The sequence below is a fragment of the Pestalotiopsis fici genome (assembly GCF_000516985.1).
Source record: "Pestalotiopsis fici W106-1 unplaced genomic scaffold PFICI_Scf_1, whole genome shotgun sequence".
NCBI classification, from domain to species: Eukaryota; Fungi; Ascomycota; class Sordariomycetes; order Amphisphaeriales; family Sporocadaceae; genus Pestalotiopsis; species Pestalotiopsis fici.
Window position 1 is genome coordinate 57,087 of NW_006917091.1, and position 18,205 is coordinate 75,291.

General features: G+C 48.0%; 6 protein-coding genes across 6 annotated transcripts; 3 read left to right on the forward strand and 3 right to left on the reverse strand.

Annotated features, from left to right (window-relative positions):
- Positions 1 to 798: 798 nt before the first annotated feature.
- On the reverse strand, positions 799 to 1,224 carry PFICI_00020 (uncharacterized protein; the record flags this gene model as incomplete). The annotated part of the gene is made up of 1 exon (XM_007828601.1): positions 799 to 1,224. The coding sequence occupies one exon, from the start codon at positions 1,222 to 1,224 to the stop codon at positions 799 to 801; it is 426 nt and encodes a 141-aa protein (XP_007826792.1).
- Positions 1,225 to 2,530: 1,306 nt separating this feature from the next.
- Positions 2,531 to 3,499, reverse strand: PFICI_00021 (uncharacterized protein; the record flags this gene model as incomplete). Its single annotated transcript, XM_007828602.1, has 2 exons — positions 2,531 to 2,877; positions 2,947 to 3,499. The coding sequence occupies 2 exons, from the start codon at positions 3,497 to 3,499 to the stop codon at positions 2,531 to 2,533; spliced, it is 900 nt and encodes a 299-aa protein (XP_007826793.1).
- Positions 3,500 to 4,803: 1,304 nt separating this feature from the next.
- On the reverse strand, positions 4,804 to 9,880 carry PFICI_00022 (uncharacterized protein; the record flags this gene model as incomplete). Its single annotated transcript, XM_007828603.1, has 16 exons — positions 4,804 to 5,473; positions 5,532 to 5,612; positions 5,667 to 6,100; positions 6,153 to 6,337; positions 6,387 to 6,451; positions 6,504 to 6,554; positions 6,613 to 6,684; positions 6,736 to 6,934; positions 6,990 to 7,229; positions 7,278 to 7,440; positions 7,492 to 8,201; positions 8,258 to 8,491; positions 8,540 to 8,819; positions 8,870 to 9,096; positions 9,149 to 9,680; positions 9,737 to 9,880. The coding sequence occupies 16 exons, from the start codon at positions 9,878 to 9,880 to the stop codon at positions 4,804 to 4,806; spliced, it is 4,287 nt and encodes a 1,428-aa protein (XP_007826794.1).
- Positions 9,881 to 11,945: 2,065 nt separating this feature from the next.
- On the forward strand, positions 11,946 to 12,855 carry PFICI_00023 (uncharacterized protein; the record flags this gene model as incomplete). Its single annotated transcript, XM_007828604.1, has 2 exons — positions 11,946 to 12,009; positions 12,074 to 12,855. 2 exons carry the CDS (start codon positions 11,946 to 11,948, stop codon positions 12,853 to 12,855), a joined length of 846 nt encoding a protein of 281 aa, XP_007826795.1.
- A 954-nt stretch (positions 12,856 to 13,809) lies between these two features.
- Positions 13,810 to 15,786, forward strand: PFICI_00024 (uncharacterized protein; the record flags this gene model as incomplete). The annotated part of the gene is made up of 4 exons (XM_007828605.1): positions 13,810 to 14,017; positions 14,069 to 14,572; positions 14,681 to 14,722; positions 14,774 to 15,786. The coding sequence occupies 4 exons, from the start codon at positions 13,810 to 13,812 to the stop codon at positions 15,784 to 15,786; spliced, it is 1,767 nt and encodes a 588-aa protein (XP_007826796.1).
- A 548-nt stretch (positions 15,787 to 16,334) lies between these two features.
- On the forward strand, positions 16,335 to 17,492 carry PFICI_00025 (uncharacterized protein; the record flags this gene model as incomplete). Its single annotated transcript, XM_007828606.1, has 2 exons — positions 16,335 to 16,377; positions 16,441 to 17,492. The coding sequence occupies 2 exons, from the start codon at positions 16,335 to 16,337 to the stop codon at positions 17,490 to 17,492; spliced, it is 1,095 nt and encodes a 364-aa protein (XP_007826797.1).
- Between the last annotated feature and the right edge of the window lie 713 nt (positions 17,493 to 18,205).

The following is an 18,205-nucleotide window of genomic DNA, read 5'->3' on the forward strand; positions in this document are numbered from 1 at the left end:
AGGATTGCTCGTGGCGAATCGCAGAAATCTGTGGGCTCAAGAGACGGATAAAGTGCCATCCTTTTGGAAATCGCCAATGTCAAGACCTTGAGCTGAGTAGCCCCTGTCCACCTGCGGGCCATTTGGCTCGTCTATGGCCCCACCGTGGTAATGGTAAGCATCGCTGTTACGTATCAGACCACATTGCCGAATTAAGTAGAAGGCCGCAGTTGTCCCGCCCCTCACCCTTGTCAAACGAGATGCTGACAAGCCTGCGAGAGGTCTGTCATCATGCATATTTCCGATACATGCAATCGGAGATCAGAGCTCACACATCAATGTACGCTTGCATGTAGTCCAGTCTAGCTTATTCGACCAGGAAATAGTTACCAAGGACGGAAATAGCTGCCCAATACAAACCGGCTTAGTGGCTTACCGAGAATTATCACCGTCAATGGACCTCAGGTACGGATCGCAACAGAGGGCGTCCCTTCGAAAGCTCGAGACCGTAGCACTACTCGTGTAAAAGTATGAGAAGAGTGTGTGCGTTAATGTAGTTTCAAATACTGTGGAGGATTTTGGCATCCGTAGACATTTGGCCAAGTTGTCCCACGCCATTTGGGACTCCTGCCAATGAGTCTGATATCTCCTGCCTTCAACACTTATACATGACTAATCCGATGAGAGCAATGTTATAACCAACAATCTGGACGGGTGCCATGGGCGTGCGCCATATCAGTACGGCGGTGATAACTAGCAGGATATTTTTGAAGACACCACTTAGGTGGAGGACGAGGCCCGAGGTCTTACCAATCTGTCTCAAATTAGAATCAAACGCTTGATCTTGAATGTAATAGTACATACCACCATCATGCTCGCCACATTCAGGAAGAATGCAGAAAACATATTCAAGGCCAGCATGGCTACCCCAGCTCGTCCTACGGCTGACCAATGGAAAGACTCCCATTCCGTCTCCCATGCAACGACGAGATTGATCACAGCAGATATGGGGGCGTAATAATAAAGTCCGACGAGTGGATCCATGGTCACGCCTTTTCCTGAAAGCAAATCCTGAATCAAGACGACTCGAATAGACTCGAAGATGAGACCGCCGCAACTGTACAGAATACCTATCCAGGAGAAATTGATTTCGCCGGCACTAGCCATGCTGACGCCAAAGACAATGACCAGCAGCTTGAAGAGAGTTGTTCTCGTAGGTGCTTCTAATCCCCACAACCAAGCCATCATCAGCGTGGTGAAAGGAGCGGCATTCTGATAGTCAGATTAGTAGACTGAAATGAAGTTAGCGTCTCTCCAGGTCACTGACCTTTATTATCTGTATAAGAGCTAGGCTCAAATGCAGATAGACGAGGTTACTGCATATCAAACTGCCAGTGTAAAATACAGCTATCGGGACTACTGCATACATATAACGACTCTTGGTCACTTTGTTCTTGTGTCGATTATCGAGTAAAGTAGTAGTCTTCGCTAGGATTTGAGTGGCTAGAGAGGCAAACGTCATGTGCAAAAATGTGAGAATCACCGCTTGTAGCAAGTCAATATTGGAAGATGATGATAATATCTTGGGTTATATACTTACGATAGCCTGAGCCGCGGATCAGCGTGAGAAACGGGAGCATATTCATATCAGAGAAAAACTCACGGAAACCAGCATTGTCAATTAGCCACTTGTTGAATAGAATGGTCAGAGTTGAAAAGAACATCCAATTGCTTGAAGAGGGATTACTGTTAATGCTTATTCGGGCGTACCTTGCAAGAGGTATCTTACATAATACAGAATAAGGACTTTATGGACAGGCCGTTGTGTCTTCCGATCTGTGTCCTGATCGAAAAGGGTAGGACAGGTTCGCGCATATTTAGGCTGGGATAAATTTCATAAAGTACAAATGCAAAGACGGCGAGAGTTGCAAGTGGCGAGCGATGCGCGAGGTGACGTTGGGGGCATGATATCATTAATAGTGACGGAACTCAAACAGATATAGTAATCGAAGTGACGAATACGCCCGTATCCGGAGATGGTATATTTGACCAATAATGGTTGATCTATCACAACGTCTCAACGTGATATAGCGAAACGCAAATCCATATCGCAGCCCCGCATTTCAACTCCTCATCATGGCAGGTACTTTGTGCCAGGTCCAATGACATAAGCAATGTACCTTGTGATGCGCCGGTGTCCGTGAAGGTTACCCTGTCGCACTTCCAAACAGAATTCTATACTGGTATTGCTGCTTACTCTAATGCACAATGACCTAGTGCAGCTTGGGGCTATATGGCCAGACTCTACCAACAGAAAATCAAGATTTTGTCATGGTTATGATACGCAATATGACCAGCTTATTCTACTTTATTTCTGTAAGAGATGACCCTCATGACAGGAGAAACAATGCTGAGGTCTTGATTTGGCACTCAGAGTGGCAACATATCCGGTCTACAGAATTGAATAATGTTTCGTGGAAGTTATTGCTTAGGGTTTTCTTCTCAAAATACATATTCAACTGTACTAAACACGCTAATCATGTAGGTCAAATTAGACTCTGATACATTTGCCCATTATCCTTCGCCACCAAGAACTGCGTTTCTCTTTACGGCCACCTGATTCTTTGGCGCAGGAGGTAGATTGACTTCCTGCTTCGTCAGGCGACTCTGAGCCCGTAGACTTGACAGAAGGCTCCGAAAGCCGCGCCAAGGAAGCCCTCAGCTGTGCCGAAGCATCTTCTGGCGTGATCTCACGCGTTGGTTCTCCGTATAGCTCGTAGCCTCCGAAAAACTTCTTAATTGATGGAAATAACAAAGGTGGGCTGAAATGAACATGAAGATAGCTGCTTTCCAGATCTTCACCCGTCGCATTCAAAGGGGCCTGGTGGATAGCCGATACTGGAGATTACATCAGCGATAATGGTCTGTGATCAGGTCGAGCCAACGCCCAATTCGCAGAATTCGTACCGTAAGGGAAAGTAATGCCAAGTAAATTGTCATAGATTCTGTTCAGTTGCAGCATGGCTTCAGAGAAGAACAACTTCTCCGAGGCTGTCAGATGAGCCAAGCTCGGTACGTGGCGTTTTGGTAATAGGAGGACTTCGTACGGCCAGACGGCCCACCAGGGACAGACTGCCAGGAATCCTTCATTTTGCCACACAACTCGCTCTTGTTTGTCCATTTCAAGACTCACATAGGCGCCTAACAAATGTGCGCCGCAATTCTCCTCGCGATATTTCTTCATCTGAGCCTGTTCTTTTCTTGGTTCGTCTGGCATGCTTGAAGTGATCCAGATTTGGCCGTGGGGATGGGGATTGGAGGCGCCCACAATGGATCCATTGTTATCAAATATTTGCATGTATACCAGATCACGTGCGTCTGAGGAGCTCCCGTCGGTGAATGTTGTCTGCGAAGCTCCTGGGTCCGGTAGATTCTGTTTCAGCGGATTATCAGGCGAAAGGTGGATGGCGTAGAGTTTGGCCCAGGCCTCAATAATGCAATGAACTTCCTCGATGGTCATATCGGAGATTTTGTAGTGGTGATTCGACGAATAAGAAAGAACGTAGCATCGGCCGACTACGGGTTCGATGCGCAAAAGCCCCAAAGAGCTTGCTAAGAAAATTGTTAGAATTAGCAGTGAATACATACGGAATAAGCGGATGCCAGTTAAATATACCGAAAGAAGTCTCACAACCTCCCTCATTCATAGTTACCGTGCTATAATCATTTTCGAAGAGAAAAGTTCCAACGTATTTGGGGTTTCGCTGCCCCGATGCCCTGAGATTACCAGGACACAGGTAGCACAGCAACGACTATCAGCTAAAATCATCTACAGTATTTCTTACAAAAACTCACCTTTGGATCATAAACCTTCCTTTCATCAATCGCCACCGGTTCCCGCTGACCCCTGGGTTTCATCTCTTCAGAAATGACCTCTACCCGAAGCTTTTGGGACTTACAGTCTTGGTCGCTTGTTTTTGTGTGGGGAAGCAAGCAACACCCACGAACCTCGCAGTGGGTCAAATCTCCGGTGCGCGTGACCGCTAAGAGAAATAGCAGACATATTCCCCATAGCACATTGCAGCATGAATTAGTAAAGTTGGGTGATTCCAAAGGACTATGTCTTCTATATGCCCTTATAGCGATTATCTGTAGTTACAAAATACTTGGCATTATTACGGATTTTGCGTACATAATCAAAAGGTACTTGGATTTCTTGAAAAACGAACAACCAGCATATTTAACTTGTAATCTTGCACAGCATTTGCAGTAACCTTGCAGGGGGTCTTGTGTAATCTTGCAGGATGTCTGGTGTAATCTTGCAGTGTCCCTGGTGTAATCTTGCAGTGTCCCTGGTGTAATCTTGCAGGATGTCTGGTGTAATCTTGCAGTGTCCCTGGTGCAATTGTGCAGGGTGTCTGGTGTAAGTTTGCAGGGCGTCATTTACAACGCTGCATCGCAAATATACTACAAAGTATTGTATGAAGGACAAAAATCACCAAGATCAAAGTTTTATTAATTGGATATGCTTTTAAGAACCAGTCTGAATTGCCCGGACGGCGATTATTATGTCAAGTCATACAGGGGAAGGCCTTGGGGAATAATTAAGCCGAGCTTTTGAAAATGGTATCTGGTAAAAGACTGGTTTCTCACCCCGACTTGCGTATTTCCCGAGCTTTTGACTGGTACGGCTGGTAGACCTAGGCTCGGCGACGAACGCACATCTAGATTACCATGCAAAATCGTAATTACTCGAACGTGTAGCTGTAGGGAGAATATCCTAACTAAAGAACAGAAGAGGAGCATTACAATAACAATGCTTTCTTATCCCAGTCCTGTCAACTGAGAAATGGTGGACGGCACCAAGTCCCGTCTCACTTCCTGCATTGTACCATCTGCCATCAGTACCACTGCGTCTCTACCCATCTTTGTGCGCAGGTTATCCAGCCTATGAGCAATGATTACCACAGTGTGGCCATTCTGTGTGAATTCCTCGTCAATGATGCGGTAGATGTTTGACTCTGTTGTGGTATCAAGAGACGACGTAATCTCGTCTAGCACAACCACTGGCGTCAGTCCTGCTGCTCGCAGCCCGCCAGCTTTGACGAGAGCTCGGCAGATTGAGAGTAATTGGCATTGTCCCGCAGACAGGTTCTGAAATGCCGACATCTTTTGATCGAGTACCGGATGCTCACCAACGCTGGAAATCAACAGGCCTCTTTCCACACTCTTCTCGCTCCCCGCAAAGTGTGACCAAAGGCCCGTTTTACTTAGTGCATCAATCAACTCTTTGTCCGTGACGGAGCAATCTGGATTCAGGTTAAAGCGCAAGGTTTCTTCTGGTAGAAGCAAGGCATCTTGCGTCACTGCAATGAAGCATCGTTGCCGTAGCAGATCAAGCCTGACGCGGCTTATATCTATCCCATCTAGCATAATCTTGCCAGATTGCAACTCCAGAAGCCTCAGAAGCGTCAATAGCAATGTACTCTTTCCACTGCAAACAGACATCAGCCGATGTATGATATGGCCTTCGGAAGATAGGTACTACTAACCTGCCTGTACGGCCGCAGACGATGAGCTTCTGGCCTGGGCTAATATCGAGGCTGAAATTTACAATCGCAGCAGAATCGGAGCTGGAATTGTCAATTAGCTGTGGAGAACGTGCCGCATTCACAAGAGGCTCTCACTGATAGGCGGCAGTTATGCCTTGAAATTCGACGCGTCCAGCGGAGGGCCAATTTTGAGGCGGCTCAAAGCCCCAACTCAGTCCACCCTCAACAGGAGTTGTGTTTTGAAGTGTTTTCAGGCGAGAAATTGCGCCGAGCGAAATTTCAAAGATCGTCCAGTTTTCCACAAGCTTGAGTAGTGTTGTATTTGCGACGAGCATAATGTTGAGAGCAATTCCGACTTGTGCCCCACTGACATACTCTCGCAGAACTACAGCTATGATGATCGACATTGTAGCCACGCCCGCGACTAGGAGATCCAGTACGAGGTTCAACCATCTCTGCAGGCACAAAAGTAGGAACTCTGGGCGCTGGGAATGTTCGACGCTGCGGACATTGGCCCGGGTAATGGCTTTGGACCAACCAAAAGCGCGTATCGTTTCGAGGCCTTCAACCTGAAAGGGTATCAGATTAATAGTACGTCCAAACAGGGCAATAATTACGCACAGACTCAAGAAAGCTTGAAAACACGCTGGCTCGGGCCTCCAGTTCCAAGTAACGCAGTTGCCGTGATGATCGAAGATAGACTTTTTGTACAATGTAAATCAATGGAATGCAAATTGGGAACAAAATCGTAAGCCATATTTCAGCCGTGCAAAGTACTATTATCTGCATGGCGAGCTTGCACACCTCTGTGTCTTGTTAGCTGAATGATGCCTAAGCGTCGTACATCAAACCCACGAGTGACGATAGTCTGTAGCGCCGAGGGTAGCTGTTTGTCGATGAGTTGAATATCTTGACTGAATCTAAAGAGGGCATATTAATATTGATTAGGTGTAGGCAGCCAAGCGTCCGTACCTATTTAGGATCGAACCATTGTCTGTGGTTGAGAAGAAAGATAATGGAGCACTAAAGTCTCATCAATTCCGATCACTAAACACGATGAGTAGAATAAAACCGCACGTACCTCATAATGATCTTCAATAGACGATCATGTATTCCGGCTCCCGATTGAGGAGCAAGTCGCATCAGGACGACCCTTGCAGTGATAATTAGCCATACCCAGGCGTTTGATAGGCAGGAAACTCACCAGGCTTGAGCACTTGTGGTTACCCATGACACCACGGAGAAGCATATGTAGCCCATGATATAGTATGTCGTGGTACTATTACCCACCTCGGTCCACAGACGAAGCCAGTACTGTGGCATCGTGATGCAGAAAGAATATATAGATGTGTCGCAGACAAGGTAGAAGATGTTCACAAACTTGACGAAACCTAGGTAGTATCCTAACAACAACTCACATTAATTTCTCGTACAACCGTGCGGAGATGAAAAAGTTACCGTATAGAGCTGTATCGCCGGTCTGTCTTGCCAAATCTAGTTCTGTCTCCTCCTTAGCCCGAAGCTGAGCACTGAGCCTGTTGAAATTTGCTGATAATGCAACGCTTGGTTTTGTGGAATTTCCAGAATCGAACTTCATGATTGATGAAGTTTTAGTCTTGATGTTCTGCCAGGTGCCCTGATCAGTGATCGTATGATCGCTCAGTATCACTACATAGTCCGCACTGGCGAAGTACTGGGCTGATAAAAGGTTAGCTTGTCACAGATAAGAGCCTTGAATTACCTTACCGGAATTAGAGACAAGAATCACCGTGGTGCCCAACCTTTTGAGCATACCGGAAGGTCCGAAGAGGTTGTGGAAAACAGTCCGTTCAGTCTCTCCGTCTAGACCACTAAAGGTATCGTCAAGTAGTATCACGCTGAGTCTTGCATACAATGCGCGAGCGAGTGCCTGTGCAGAGTAAGTATCGCTTTTCCAGTTGATGATACTGTAGAAACTTACAACGCGTTGTCTCTGACCTCCTGATAGATTGAGTCCCCTACTGCCAACCTCAGTCTGATCACCATTGACAAGTGCCCCTAAGTCATGACTGAGACAACACGCATTTACAACTTCACCATACCACTGCTCATCATGTAGATCGCTCGACCCATGGATGACCTGTTTTATTGTGCCGTTAGGAAGCCATGGTGTCTGGGCGCAGTATGCCATGTGGGTTGTCGATACTGAAACCGAACCACGAGCAGGTGCTACTTCTCCAAGTATCAATCGTAGCAGCGTTGATTTGCCACTACCTGTAGGTCCAGATATAATTGTCAATGTGCCAGCGGCAATATCGAGGTTGATGTTCTCCAGGAGAACCTGTGAGTCACCTATCTGTACTTGACGAATTTGAACATCGGGACCGGCCGACATTGCTTGACGCGTTGCTGAATTCCACACAAGGTTTGTGGATCTTATTTGGGGTAGCGTTCGACGATGGACCTCCAACGGTAGCCGAAGTAAGAATGTTTGAATCCGATCGAAACCAGCCATAGCCCCTACTACTCGGGGCACAATGGTCATTACCATATTTGCAGGATGTGTAATCATGCTCAAGATGGCTATAGTGGTAAATGCGGTCTCCGTGTCTAGCTTGCGGCCGTGAGACGCAGCATTCATTGCGAATACGAGCAAAGTAATGGCCGGGGAGAAAATGCCGAGTGCGTTTGCTATTAGGCGTCAGTCTATGTTCCGTGAGTTAAACAAAGAATGTCTTGCAACAAACCGGACGCATTGTAGTATACCATGATCCATCTTAGTTTTGAGGCTAGATGAAGCTCCAAGGCCCGGAGGGACTGAATACGAGTACTCATATAGTCCTGGTACCCCAGCATCTTTACGATTTTCATAGCCTTCAGGACTGAACTCGTAGCTGCTATACGATATTGCGTTGCATTATTCCAGGCCGTTTGTCCAGGATGCAAATGTTGGGCAACAAACCGACTCATGTGGGAACACACTACGGAAGTTAGTAACCAAGACAGGGGCCAGTGGGGAAATTATTTACAGTAAATGAGAACAAAGGTCAGGGGCCAAAACCGCCCGACCTGACCAGCCAGAAGCCACGTCCCAATGAGCACTTCTACCACCTGAGCCCAGATTTCGTGAATCATTTCTCCAATCCCTTCGAGGCTATCAGCGTCAGTGCTCATCAGTGTAGTAGCCGCACCATTGTCATATGCAACACTGGCCAGCTTCATGGTATGTTCATGGATGAGCCCTACTAGAGCACTTCTAGACATTAATTTGAGTCGATTTAGGGCATTCTGGTACGCAGCATTCGACACCTAAGGCTTCGCATTAGCATCCGGACATGAGCTGCTAACTGGCACCTTACCGCAATGCCGACATATATCACCACGGCACAAACGACGAGCCAGTACCCGTTGGAAATCTCGGATGCCTCAGGACCAGCTGTGGCATATTGTATTGATCGATGAATCAGGATGGGTTGAGAATAACGGAAGATGACCAACAAAAGCCTTGGTGGGATGGCGGCTAAGAATGGGGATCTTAGGCATCTCAGCAAAGCCATGGGTAATGTTCTAGGTGTTTCAGGTTTATCTGGTTCAATGAGAAATCAGTACATGAAGACATGAGAGTTGATCTCACTAACCTCGTTGAGACCAAGTCTCAATCATCGCTCTTCTTGTGAGTTCTGGCATCATGTCTTGGTCGAGGGGTGGCATATCCTCTTGAGTAAAGATGTTCCGATGACCTTGAAGCAAAATAGGTATCATCCACCAGAAGAACAGCCGACTCAGAACCCCTGGAGACCCTTGACGGTATTTGTGATTGCTGCTGACCACAACGACGGTACGCCGCGCTCTGTATTCGAAAGACAGCAAGATAGATTGCATGGAGCAGCGGACGAAAATTGGCCAAGAGACATCTCCATGTCCAGCGACATTGTGAGTAACGGTGAGATAGACAAGATCGCAGATGACAGAGGCGAAAAGGTACCGCGTGATCCCATCTGAAATCTGGAGAGGTCGCTGCTGTTCTATGAACAGCAACAAACTTAGGCCCAACGCCGCAATCGTAGAGATCAGCAGGGACAGTTGAGAACTTTGTTCATGCTGGAGATCGAAGCTCGAACCTTTGGTCCAGTATGCAAACAAGACAATTGAAAGCAATAGTGCAAAAGCCTTGGTAAACGGTCAATGTCATGTAGCGTTGTAGACCGCAGGGTTCAAACACTGACGGCCTTCAGGAGTCTCTGCCAGCTTGCGGCAGTTCGGATGCCGAAGGTGCGAAGTTTCCACAAACGAATCGAAACAGATAATATGAACGCCGAGGCGCAAGCCGTAGATGCGAGATGTAAAGCATTGGTGAGCTCGAATGCCATTGTTAATAACCAAGAAATAAGTGAACGCGGTGTATCCAAAATAAGCAGTTTACAAGTCAGTGAACGAACGTCTAAGGTGCAGATCGAACGGCGATAGCCGTGTTTCGAATTGGGAACAGCATGGCTTTATAGGGGAGGCGAAGAAATTGGAGACAAAATGAATGTGGGCAGGGTTTGAGGACCGTACAATGTAGGGGGACGGCGGCAAAAATCCCCAGACTGGGGGCAGGCAGGGTTTGGCGGCAAACTCGCAGTACATTATCTGGTGGGTTAGCAGATAAGTGTCCACGGCACGGTGAGACAACAGCCGCTGTACACAGCCTACATTAGCGGTCATGTTTGCCGAAAGTTTGGTGATCTCTAGTCTCCATTTTTTCCGTCGGTAATGGCTTGGTATCGGATAGTGAATTCTCATATAATCCTTCCATCCCCCAATCGCGACAGCCAGTCCGAAAAATGCCAAACATCACAAATATGGGCCCCCCGTCACCATGCAATACGGTAGGTTGCTAGCAAAAGGTCGCTACATGATAATACGGAGTTGCTAGCGATCTGCCGGCAATTCTCCCAGGCTACGATACCGAATTGTGACCGACCTTGGTTTTATAGTGACAATTAGTGACCAGGCCGGCAAACGTACGAATCGAATCGGATTGAGGACCGCGTTCACCTTGATTTTGAATGATCTTAGACCGGTTAAATGTCTTTTGTCCAGATATTTGGATATCTGGATGATCCCTTCTTTTTTCCCTTTTTTTTTTTTTTTTTGTTGAAAGGAAGCCTTATAGTTAGTGGCTCTGACCATGTCCGCCTTCAATCGTTCTCTCTGGCATGTGACCACCTGTCCATTTACACCAAGAGTCTGTCTTGGCAGGGGAGACACGGCTATCGCGAGAAGCAGACTAGTCGTAGAGAGGCCTTATTCGTAACGCAAGGATAAGATAGTCATGCTGTCCAAGTAGATCTCGCTTTGCGGTCGAAACCTTGAGATTCTGGTGGAGATTATCATTCAGATGAGGCCAATGCTTTTCACCGGGTTGAATCATGGAAATGCAAGCAACGATGTTATTGCTACGGGACGATGACTACTTGAGCACAACGTGTTGCTGAAGGGTTTGTGGGACGACCTTGGAACGCCGATGGAATAACCAGACAAAGGCCGAAAAAGCGACATATTGTTCAAGTTGGATCGCGTAGGCTTTTGCTTGAGCATCTGAACTACATATGAATAAAGCGCTTCCTTTCGACCCATGACCCAGCATTCCGACGATAAATCTCTCAGCCACTTCGAGTTATGATCACGATAAAAGTCGGCTCATACTGACGCTATCCCCGTTGTTCTTAATTAGTGTCTAACTTCTTGCCACGACTTCGGCGGCCCATGCCTGCCTAACCCCCGTTTTTGGCGCACTGCTCCGAATCAAAGTACATGCATGATTACTGCTTCATTATCACGACACCACCCTTGCCCATATACATGGAATATGCAGACAGGTAGGTAGGAAAGGCGGCAAATCAACAGTACCGAACATTTTGGGTTTCGGATCTTCGGATCTGATAGTAGTCCAGTTTGTTGACACTGCAAGATCCTTGGATCGTTTGGATTGGCGTTCGTGGAAGTTCCGGATAGGGATCCGGACAAGATAGAGTTTGAACTAAAGCGCGACTGCTCCAAGCGCTGTGGAGCGGCCCCGGGCTGCTACAGTACCTCGTCCGAATGTACCGTGTAGTGTAGATGCGCCCCTAGCTAGCCCCCGCTTCCGTCTCCGCCCCCCGCCTGGCAGATGGTGGCATGGCACGCGACCAAACCCGAAATTCTCGGCCAATGGACCTGCTGCTATACGAGCAGATATAAGCGGGATTCGCAATATACCAATCCCCATATTCTTCAAAGAGCTGTCATACTCCGAAGGGCTGCCATACTCCATCGTTGGATGATAGGAAAATACGAAGTTGAAACGCCCCTCCCTCTGGCATACACGACACAATCATTTACGAGTTGCTTACTACCTTTTCTGCCGCGCGAGTCGTGTCCGTCCGAAGCCGTCAGTGAAGCAGCGGAGACATGGCGGATGAAGATAGCAAGGAGAAACGACGCCTCCAGAACAGGGAATCCCAACGACGTTTCAGTATGTTCCTCCAAGCAATTGGCCCATTCCTGGGGGTGAAGTCTCCGTACTAAATGTCTGTTAGGGCAACGGCGACAATTTTATCAGGGCTCGTCAAACGCGCGGCTGAATGAGGAGCAAGGCGCAACCGGGTCCACCTGGCCGCCGTCGATGCCATCGGCTGCTTTTTACCCCACAAGCGTTCCCTTTCAGAACGAACGTCGCTCCAGCATTTCAACGTCGCAGAATGAGTCTTCGGCCATCTCTCCGATACATGCATCGCAGACCACTCCACGTGCAACACAGAATTGGGGGTCCCAGCGGAATCTGGGAGCTGTTGGCTCTGTAGCCAGCCCAGCACAATCAGCCCCCCAGCAATTCCAATCCCAGCAGACGACCATGGCAGCTTCGCAAGCACCCGTGATTCGTGATCTTCCGATTGTGAATGGTCCGGCTGACGGTGAGGCCCACTCGCTACCATTGACCGACTTGGAGGAGCAAAGGCACACATCAGTCTCTATGGCCCAACCTTTGCTTCCGAGCTTTGGCTCCCCCAGCCTCGGAAGAACAGAGGATAACTCTACTTGCCTGAGCAATGAGTATTCAGGTTCCGGTGAATTGAGCAAGCCCACGCGATATCGGCAGAGACGGCTTAGGATTGGGGGTTTCTCAAGAGCTGAAGAAATGGTATTAGACGTAGAGCGATTGCATAACTCTGCAGTAGACCTGGGCATCCTCGAGGAGGACGATAGAATGCTCACCTTGCTTCGAGAAATGAGGATGCGCCTTGGGCACTTTACGAGGCGGCTCTCGTTGGACGACGAGGACGACCTGATGGCACAAGAATTCGACATAGATCTCAGCTGACTGTACAGCTTCTAGATTCGGGATTGCTCACCATGGCATTCTGGCGTCCAACTATTGGCAACTGAGCAAGATTGAGACTAGCTAAATCGGCGTGCTCGCGACAAACAGCAATTACAAGACTAAATCCTCGGTTTCTGCGCAGTCGCACAGTTCTCTTCGTAGCTCTGGGAAGGCTGTAATTCCTCACATGTTCAGACTTCGGTAGTCACAAGACTTCAATTTGACAATCGACTATTGGGAAGGTTGGTGTCCATGATTCCTGCGAGAGGGTAACAGCATAGGGGTTGTCAAAGTGTAGGAATAAGTGGAGCGCTTCTCCACACATGTATATATTTTTTCACCATCCAACAGAGGTTGGATGTGAACAACCTGACAATTGAACTAATACGACAATTATTGTACTATACCCACGGTACCTTTTGACAGGGGTTTGATCCACCCAGGTAGCCGCTGACCTCCACGTACTAATGCGTTGAAGGGTAAAGACTTAGGAGTATACGTACCATCAGCCGCATGAACTGTGCAGCGTCACATGACAATTGTAGCAAGAGACAATTGTGATGCATGAGAAGGGTAATCATATCTGCAAGGTTATCAATAATCTTGGCTGTCACACTTTGAAATTCGCATTTCGTGCGTACTCGGTCATCAAAGATTGCAAGGCTAATCATTACCAGCTGATGGTCGATTGATTGTCCGACCCATAGGTCAGCTCTCAGCGATCAGTGAAGCAGTGCGTTGAACCCTCCTCTCCAGTAGACTGGCACGTGGAGCTGAATATTGATCAACGGTTCACAATCTGGGTGCTCGGAGCGCTTACGCACAGCAAAACCTAGCATCTTTTATGTCGTGAATATTCATATTTGGGAGCTTTCCCGTGAATCACCCTTTCCAACAGTCTTCATCGGTTTCCCATGAGCTTTTCGTCATTAGAGTGTATCAGTGCCATCAGCCATGGATTCCTCACGACATCCATTCACCTTCTCACTGAAAGAAGAGCCAATTGAGAACCATCGCCGGCTCGAAATTCGTGTGATAGGTGCCGGGTTTTCAGGGATCTACCTGGGAATAAGGGTTCCGCAACGATTACGCAATGTGAACTTGAAGATTTATGAGAAGAACGAGCGCATTGGTGGAACTTGGTGGGTAAATAGATATCCCGGTTCGTTCCCTTCAATTATGTGCTGTCCACGATGAGCTGATTGATGGGTAGGATGTGCCTGTGATGTTCCTTCTCACAGCTATCAATACTCCTTCGTCCCAAATCCGGACTGGTCTTCTTTCTATGCCCCTCAAGCAGAGATTCAATCCTACCTTCAAAATGTTGCAGACAGGTATGGAGTCATGAGATTTGTCAGTCTTGGGCATGAAGTACAGAGCTGTACCTGGAGCGCGGACACCATGAAATGGCACCTCAAGATATGCAACCTTGAGAACGGCCACGTGAGCGATGACGAAGCGGACGTGCTAATCTCTGCCCGTGGCAACTTGAGCCTCCCGACATGGCCAAAACTCCCTGGGCTTGAGACCTTCGGAGGAGAGCTTATGCACTCGGCTTCCTGGAATGCCAATTTTGATTTCAAAGGAAAGAGCATTGGAGTTATTGGGAACGGCTCAAGCGCCATCCAGATCGTTCCAAAACTTCAGAAAACTGAGGGAAGTAAACTGTCATGTTTTGTACGGAGCGCAACGTGGATAACGAATCCATTCGGGGAAAGTGAGTTAACAATGAGGCGAGCACATCCCAGTATGCTAGCTGTTGCCCAGTCCTATTCCAAAACAATATTCCCTAGGACACGGAGTAATCAGAAACTAACTCATAAAGACATTATTCACAAGTTGTCTCTGGACCCGCAAGATCCTAAGTGTAAGTTAAATCCTATCTACAAAAGGAATAGTCTTCTCACTCTTTGTCAAGTCTCAAATCATCAAAGAGAAGAGCTAGCGAACAGTCCGGAAAAGCTTCATGCCCTGAGAAAAGCCATTGAGCAAGATGGCAACACAGTCCATGCTATTTGCATGAAGAATCACGACTTGCATCGTTCGATAGCTGAAAGCACTCGCGCCGCCATGCGATCGCGGCTATCGTCGAAGCCCGACATTGCAGAATTTTTAATTCCTAGCTTTGCTGTAGGGTGCAAAAGGATGACACCTGGGCTGGGATATCTTGAGGCATTGACGGCGTCAAATGTAGACTTTTTTACAGATCGTATCACCAAGGTGACTAGACGTGGAGTTATTTTAGAGAGTGGCAGACAGGTCAATCTTGACTGTCTTGTTTGTGCAACTGGATTCAACACATCGGGGGTACCTCCTTTTTCGATTCACGGCCTGAACGGAATCTCGTTGGCAGAACGCTTCCACCCACATCCCGAAGCATACCTCTCGCTTGCTGTCGACGGATTTCCGAATTTCTTCATCATGGCGGGACCCAATTCTGCTGTTGGATCCGGTTCGTTCACAATGATACTCGAGGCACAGGGCGATTACATTGTCAAATGCATGAGAAAAGTCCAAAAGGAAGATTACGCATACATGGAGATCAAGAAGCAGCAAGTCATTGACTGGTCTGAGTACTGTCAATCCTATTTCAGGACCACGGTCTATACTGATGACTGTGAGTCTTGGTACAAGAGTAAAGGTGCAAACGGCCAGCAGATCACCGGGCTTTGGCCGGGTAGCACACTGCATGCACTAGAAGCTCTTCGTGCACCAAGATGGGAGGATTATAACTGGGAAAACGTTCCCGGCGTCGGCAACAACATGAGATGGTTGGGAAATGGGTGGAGTGTTACGCATCTGAAATGCAATGATCAGGGGGACTACGGAGGCGATCCATCTTGGTATCTTGAACCCGAATTCCAGCACGTTCCTTTGCCTGGAAAGCCTGAAGAGGACCCCGCGTTCAAGAAAAGACCCTTTTCCCACTAGAGATAGCTAGCTACTAGTAGGCAGCCAGATACGAGTTTCGCTCTATGCAGAGTCAGTAATTCCTCAAGTGAAGTGTCACATGCGAGTTACCCCACTAAGTACCATGCAGTATAGCGGCCAGTATAGCGGCCAGTATAGCAGCCCCAAATCATACCGACGCTTCACCATCTTACGTCTGGAGCCCACTTCGGTGGCTACACATCACCAGTCTAGACTGAAAGATTCATTGTCAATATCATGGCTCTTGTGGTTAATTCCCACGATGCATTTACTCCTTTACTTTCCATCAACCGATTCCTCCGTCTTCGCCGTGCAAGAGGGGTTGGGGTGGTGGATGCAGATCTATCCACATGTCAGTTCCCACCAACATACCTAGGTACCATAGTCAGAAACAGTGCTTATATTACACCTGCGGGACTTGCTGACAATAGATCCACGGTACCCGTGGACCTCTTCATCTAAGTTATCATAAGTATTTCTAGGAGCCTATCTTGGGAGTTCTTTTTCTTTTTTTTTTATTTCTGTAGACCGTATCATCATTGCACGCCATGTCTACAACAGAGATTCCAACCTGCCGGTGGGGCATTATCAGTAAGTTGCTTTGGGGCGCCAAACCATATCCATGGTCATTCCACGTACTCACCATACTCTCAGCAACGGGTCAAGCCTCGTCATGGTTCGTGACAGAACTGGTAGTCGAGCATATCAGCAACAAGGCGCGGCACATCATACAAGCAATCGGATCATCATCTCTGATCAAGGGCAAAGAGTTCGCGGCCAAGTGTCTGAAGGATGCGCCTAACCAGCAACCCACCATCTACGCCAGCTATGCCGAAGTCTATGCCGATCCACACGTAGACTGCGTCTACATTGGTAGCCCACACGGTCTCCATAAGCAACATTGCCTGGAGGCCATAGCTGCAGGCAAGAACGTACTTTGCGAAAAGGCCTTTACTATGAATGCAAAAGAGGCTCTGGAAGTGTTCGATGCTGCCCGACGAAAAGGCGTTTATGTCGCTGAAGCAATGTGGCTTCGACACCGGCCTATTGTTGCGGAGCTAAAGAAGCTACTACATGTTGAGAAAGTCATCGGCGAGGTGTACAGGACCACGTCGGACTTTCAAATGTGCCTTGAAGTCGCAGAGCTGCCACCGACGTCGCGGTTCAGAGATCTGAGCCTTGGGGCAGGTTCATTGCTTGACATCGGTGTTTATTCATTGACATGGGCCCTCTTGACCTTGGAGGGTGGGACCCCGCCACGCGACGAAAAGCCGAACGTCGTGGCCGCGCAGTCTTTCGTTGACGGTATTGAAGTCATGACTAGCTTGATCCTGAGCTACCCTACTAGCGGTCGGCACGGAATAGTCACAACGTCGATGCAGCAAAGCCGACGGGCATCTTCAGTTATAGCCACCATTGACGGGACTGACGGCTTTATTGAAGTCGAGGGGACCGCACCATCGCATCCGTCCTCCTTCATCGTGTACCCAAAGTGGACCACGGGATGCGACTCAAAACCTAGAGGCACCAGGTATAACTTCCCGGTTTCGCAACAGGGCTTCATATACGAAGCTGACAATACGGCTCTTGATCTTGCCTCTGGGAGAAAAGAAAGCTTGATCATGCCCTGGTCGGAAACGGTACGGGTTATGGAAATCATGGACGAAGTAAGACGCCAGGGAGGCACCAAGTATCCAGTGGATTGAATACAGAGAATATGCCATGGTCATGATAGATACAGCTTATGGCCCCGTGAGTGGCCCGTGGAGATGCCCTGAAGTCTGAGGAAGAGCATTTAGTAGCACAGCTTGACAGTGCAAGCCAGGAATTGGGCCATAAATTTCACGCAAATCATACAATTAGCATCTCCGAATTGCGGCTTCCCGTTCACTGAAAGGAACGAGACTTTAGTCTCTCATAGACTACTGCTACGCCTGGCTCAACAAAGTCATCATGTATCAATTAGATTGTCATACTTGATCACCATCAGCCTTGGAACAGCCTAGCCACATCATGTCGTGTGCTGCCATTGCTGTAGTGCATAAGAATTACGAGAGTTTTAGAATAATTAAGTGGTGGGATCTGGTACTTCATGATTTATTGCTGGGGACATCCACTCGTGAGTAATGTGTTTGTTCTCTGCGCCATTAGTTGGTACGTATCCCTTGTCCTTACTCCCTTTATGCGTCATGTAACGTATCGATGGTGGGCCAAGAGGGGTGAGGTGGCTGCAGAATACTTGCGATTGCCTGGCTTCCCATGTTATCATGTAAGCCTGCATGATTGTATTCATAAGCGTAATTCTCGATCGCCACACCTCAGTACAGAACATCATGTTTCGCGCAGCTTTGCATAGAAGGTACGGTACTGGGTAGAAGTTCAAACCTCTGCCACGATGTTTCGTCTCCTACACAGTGAC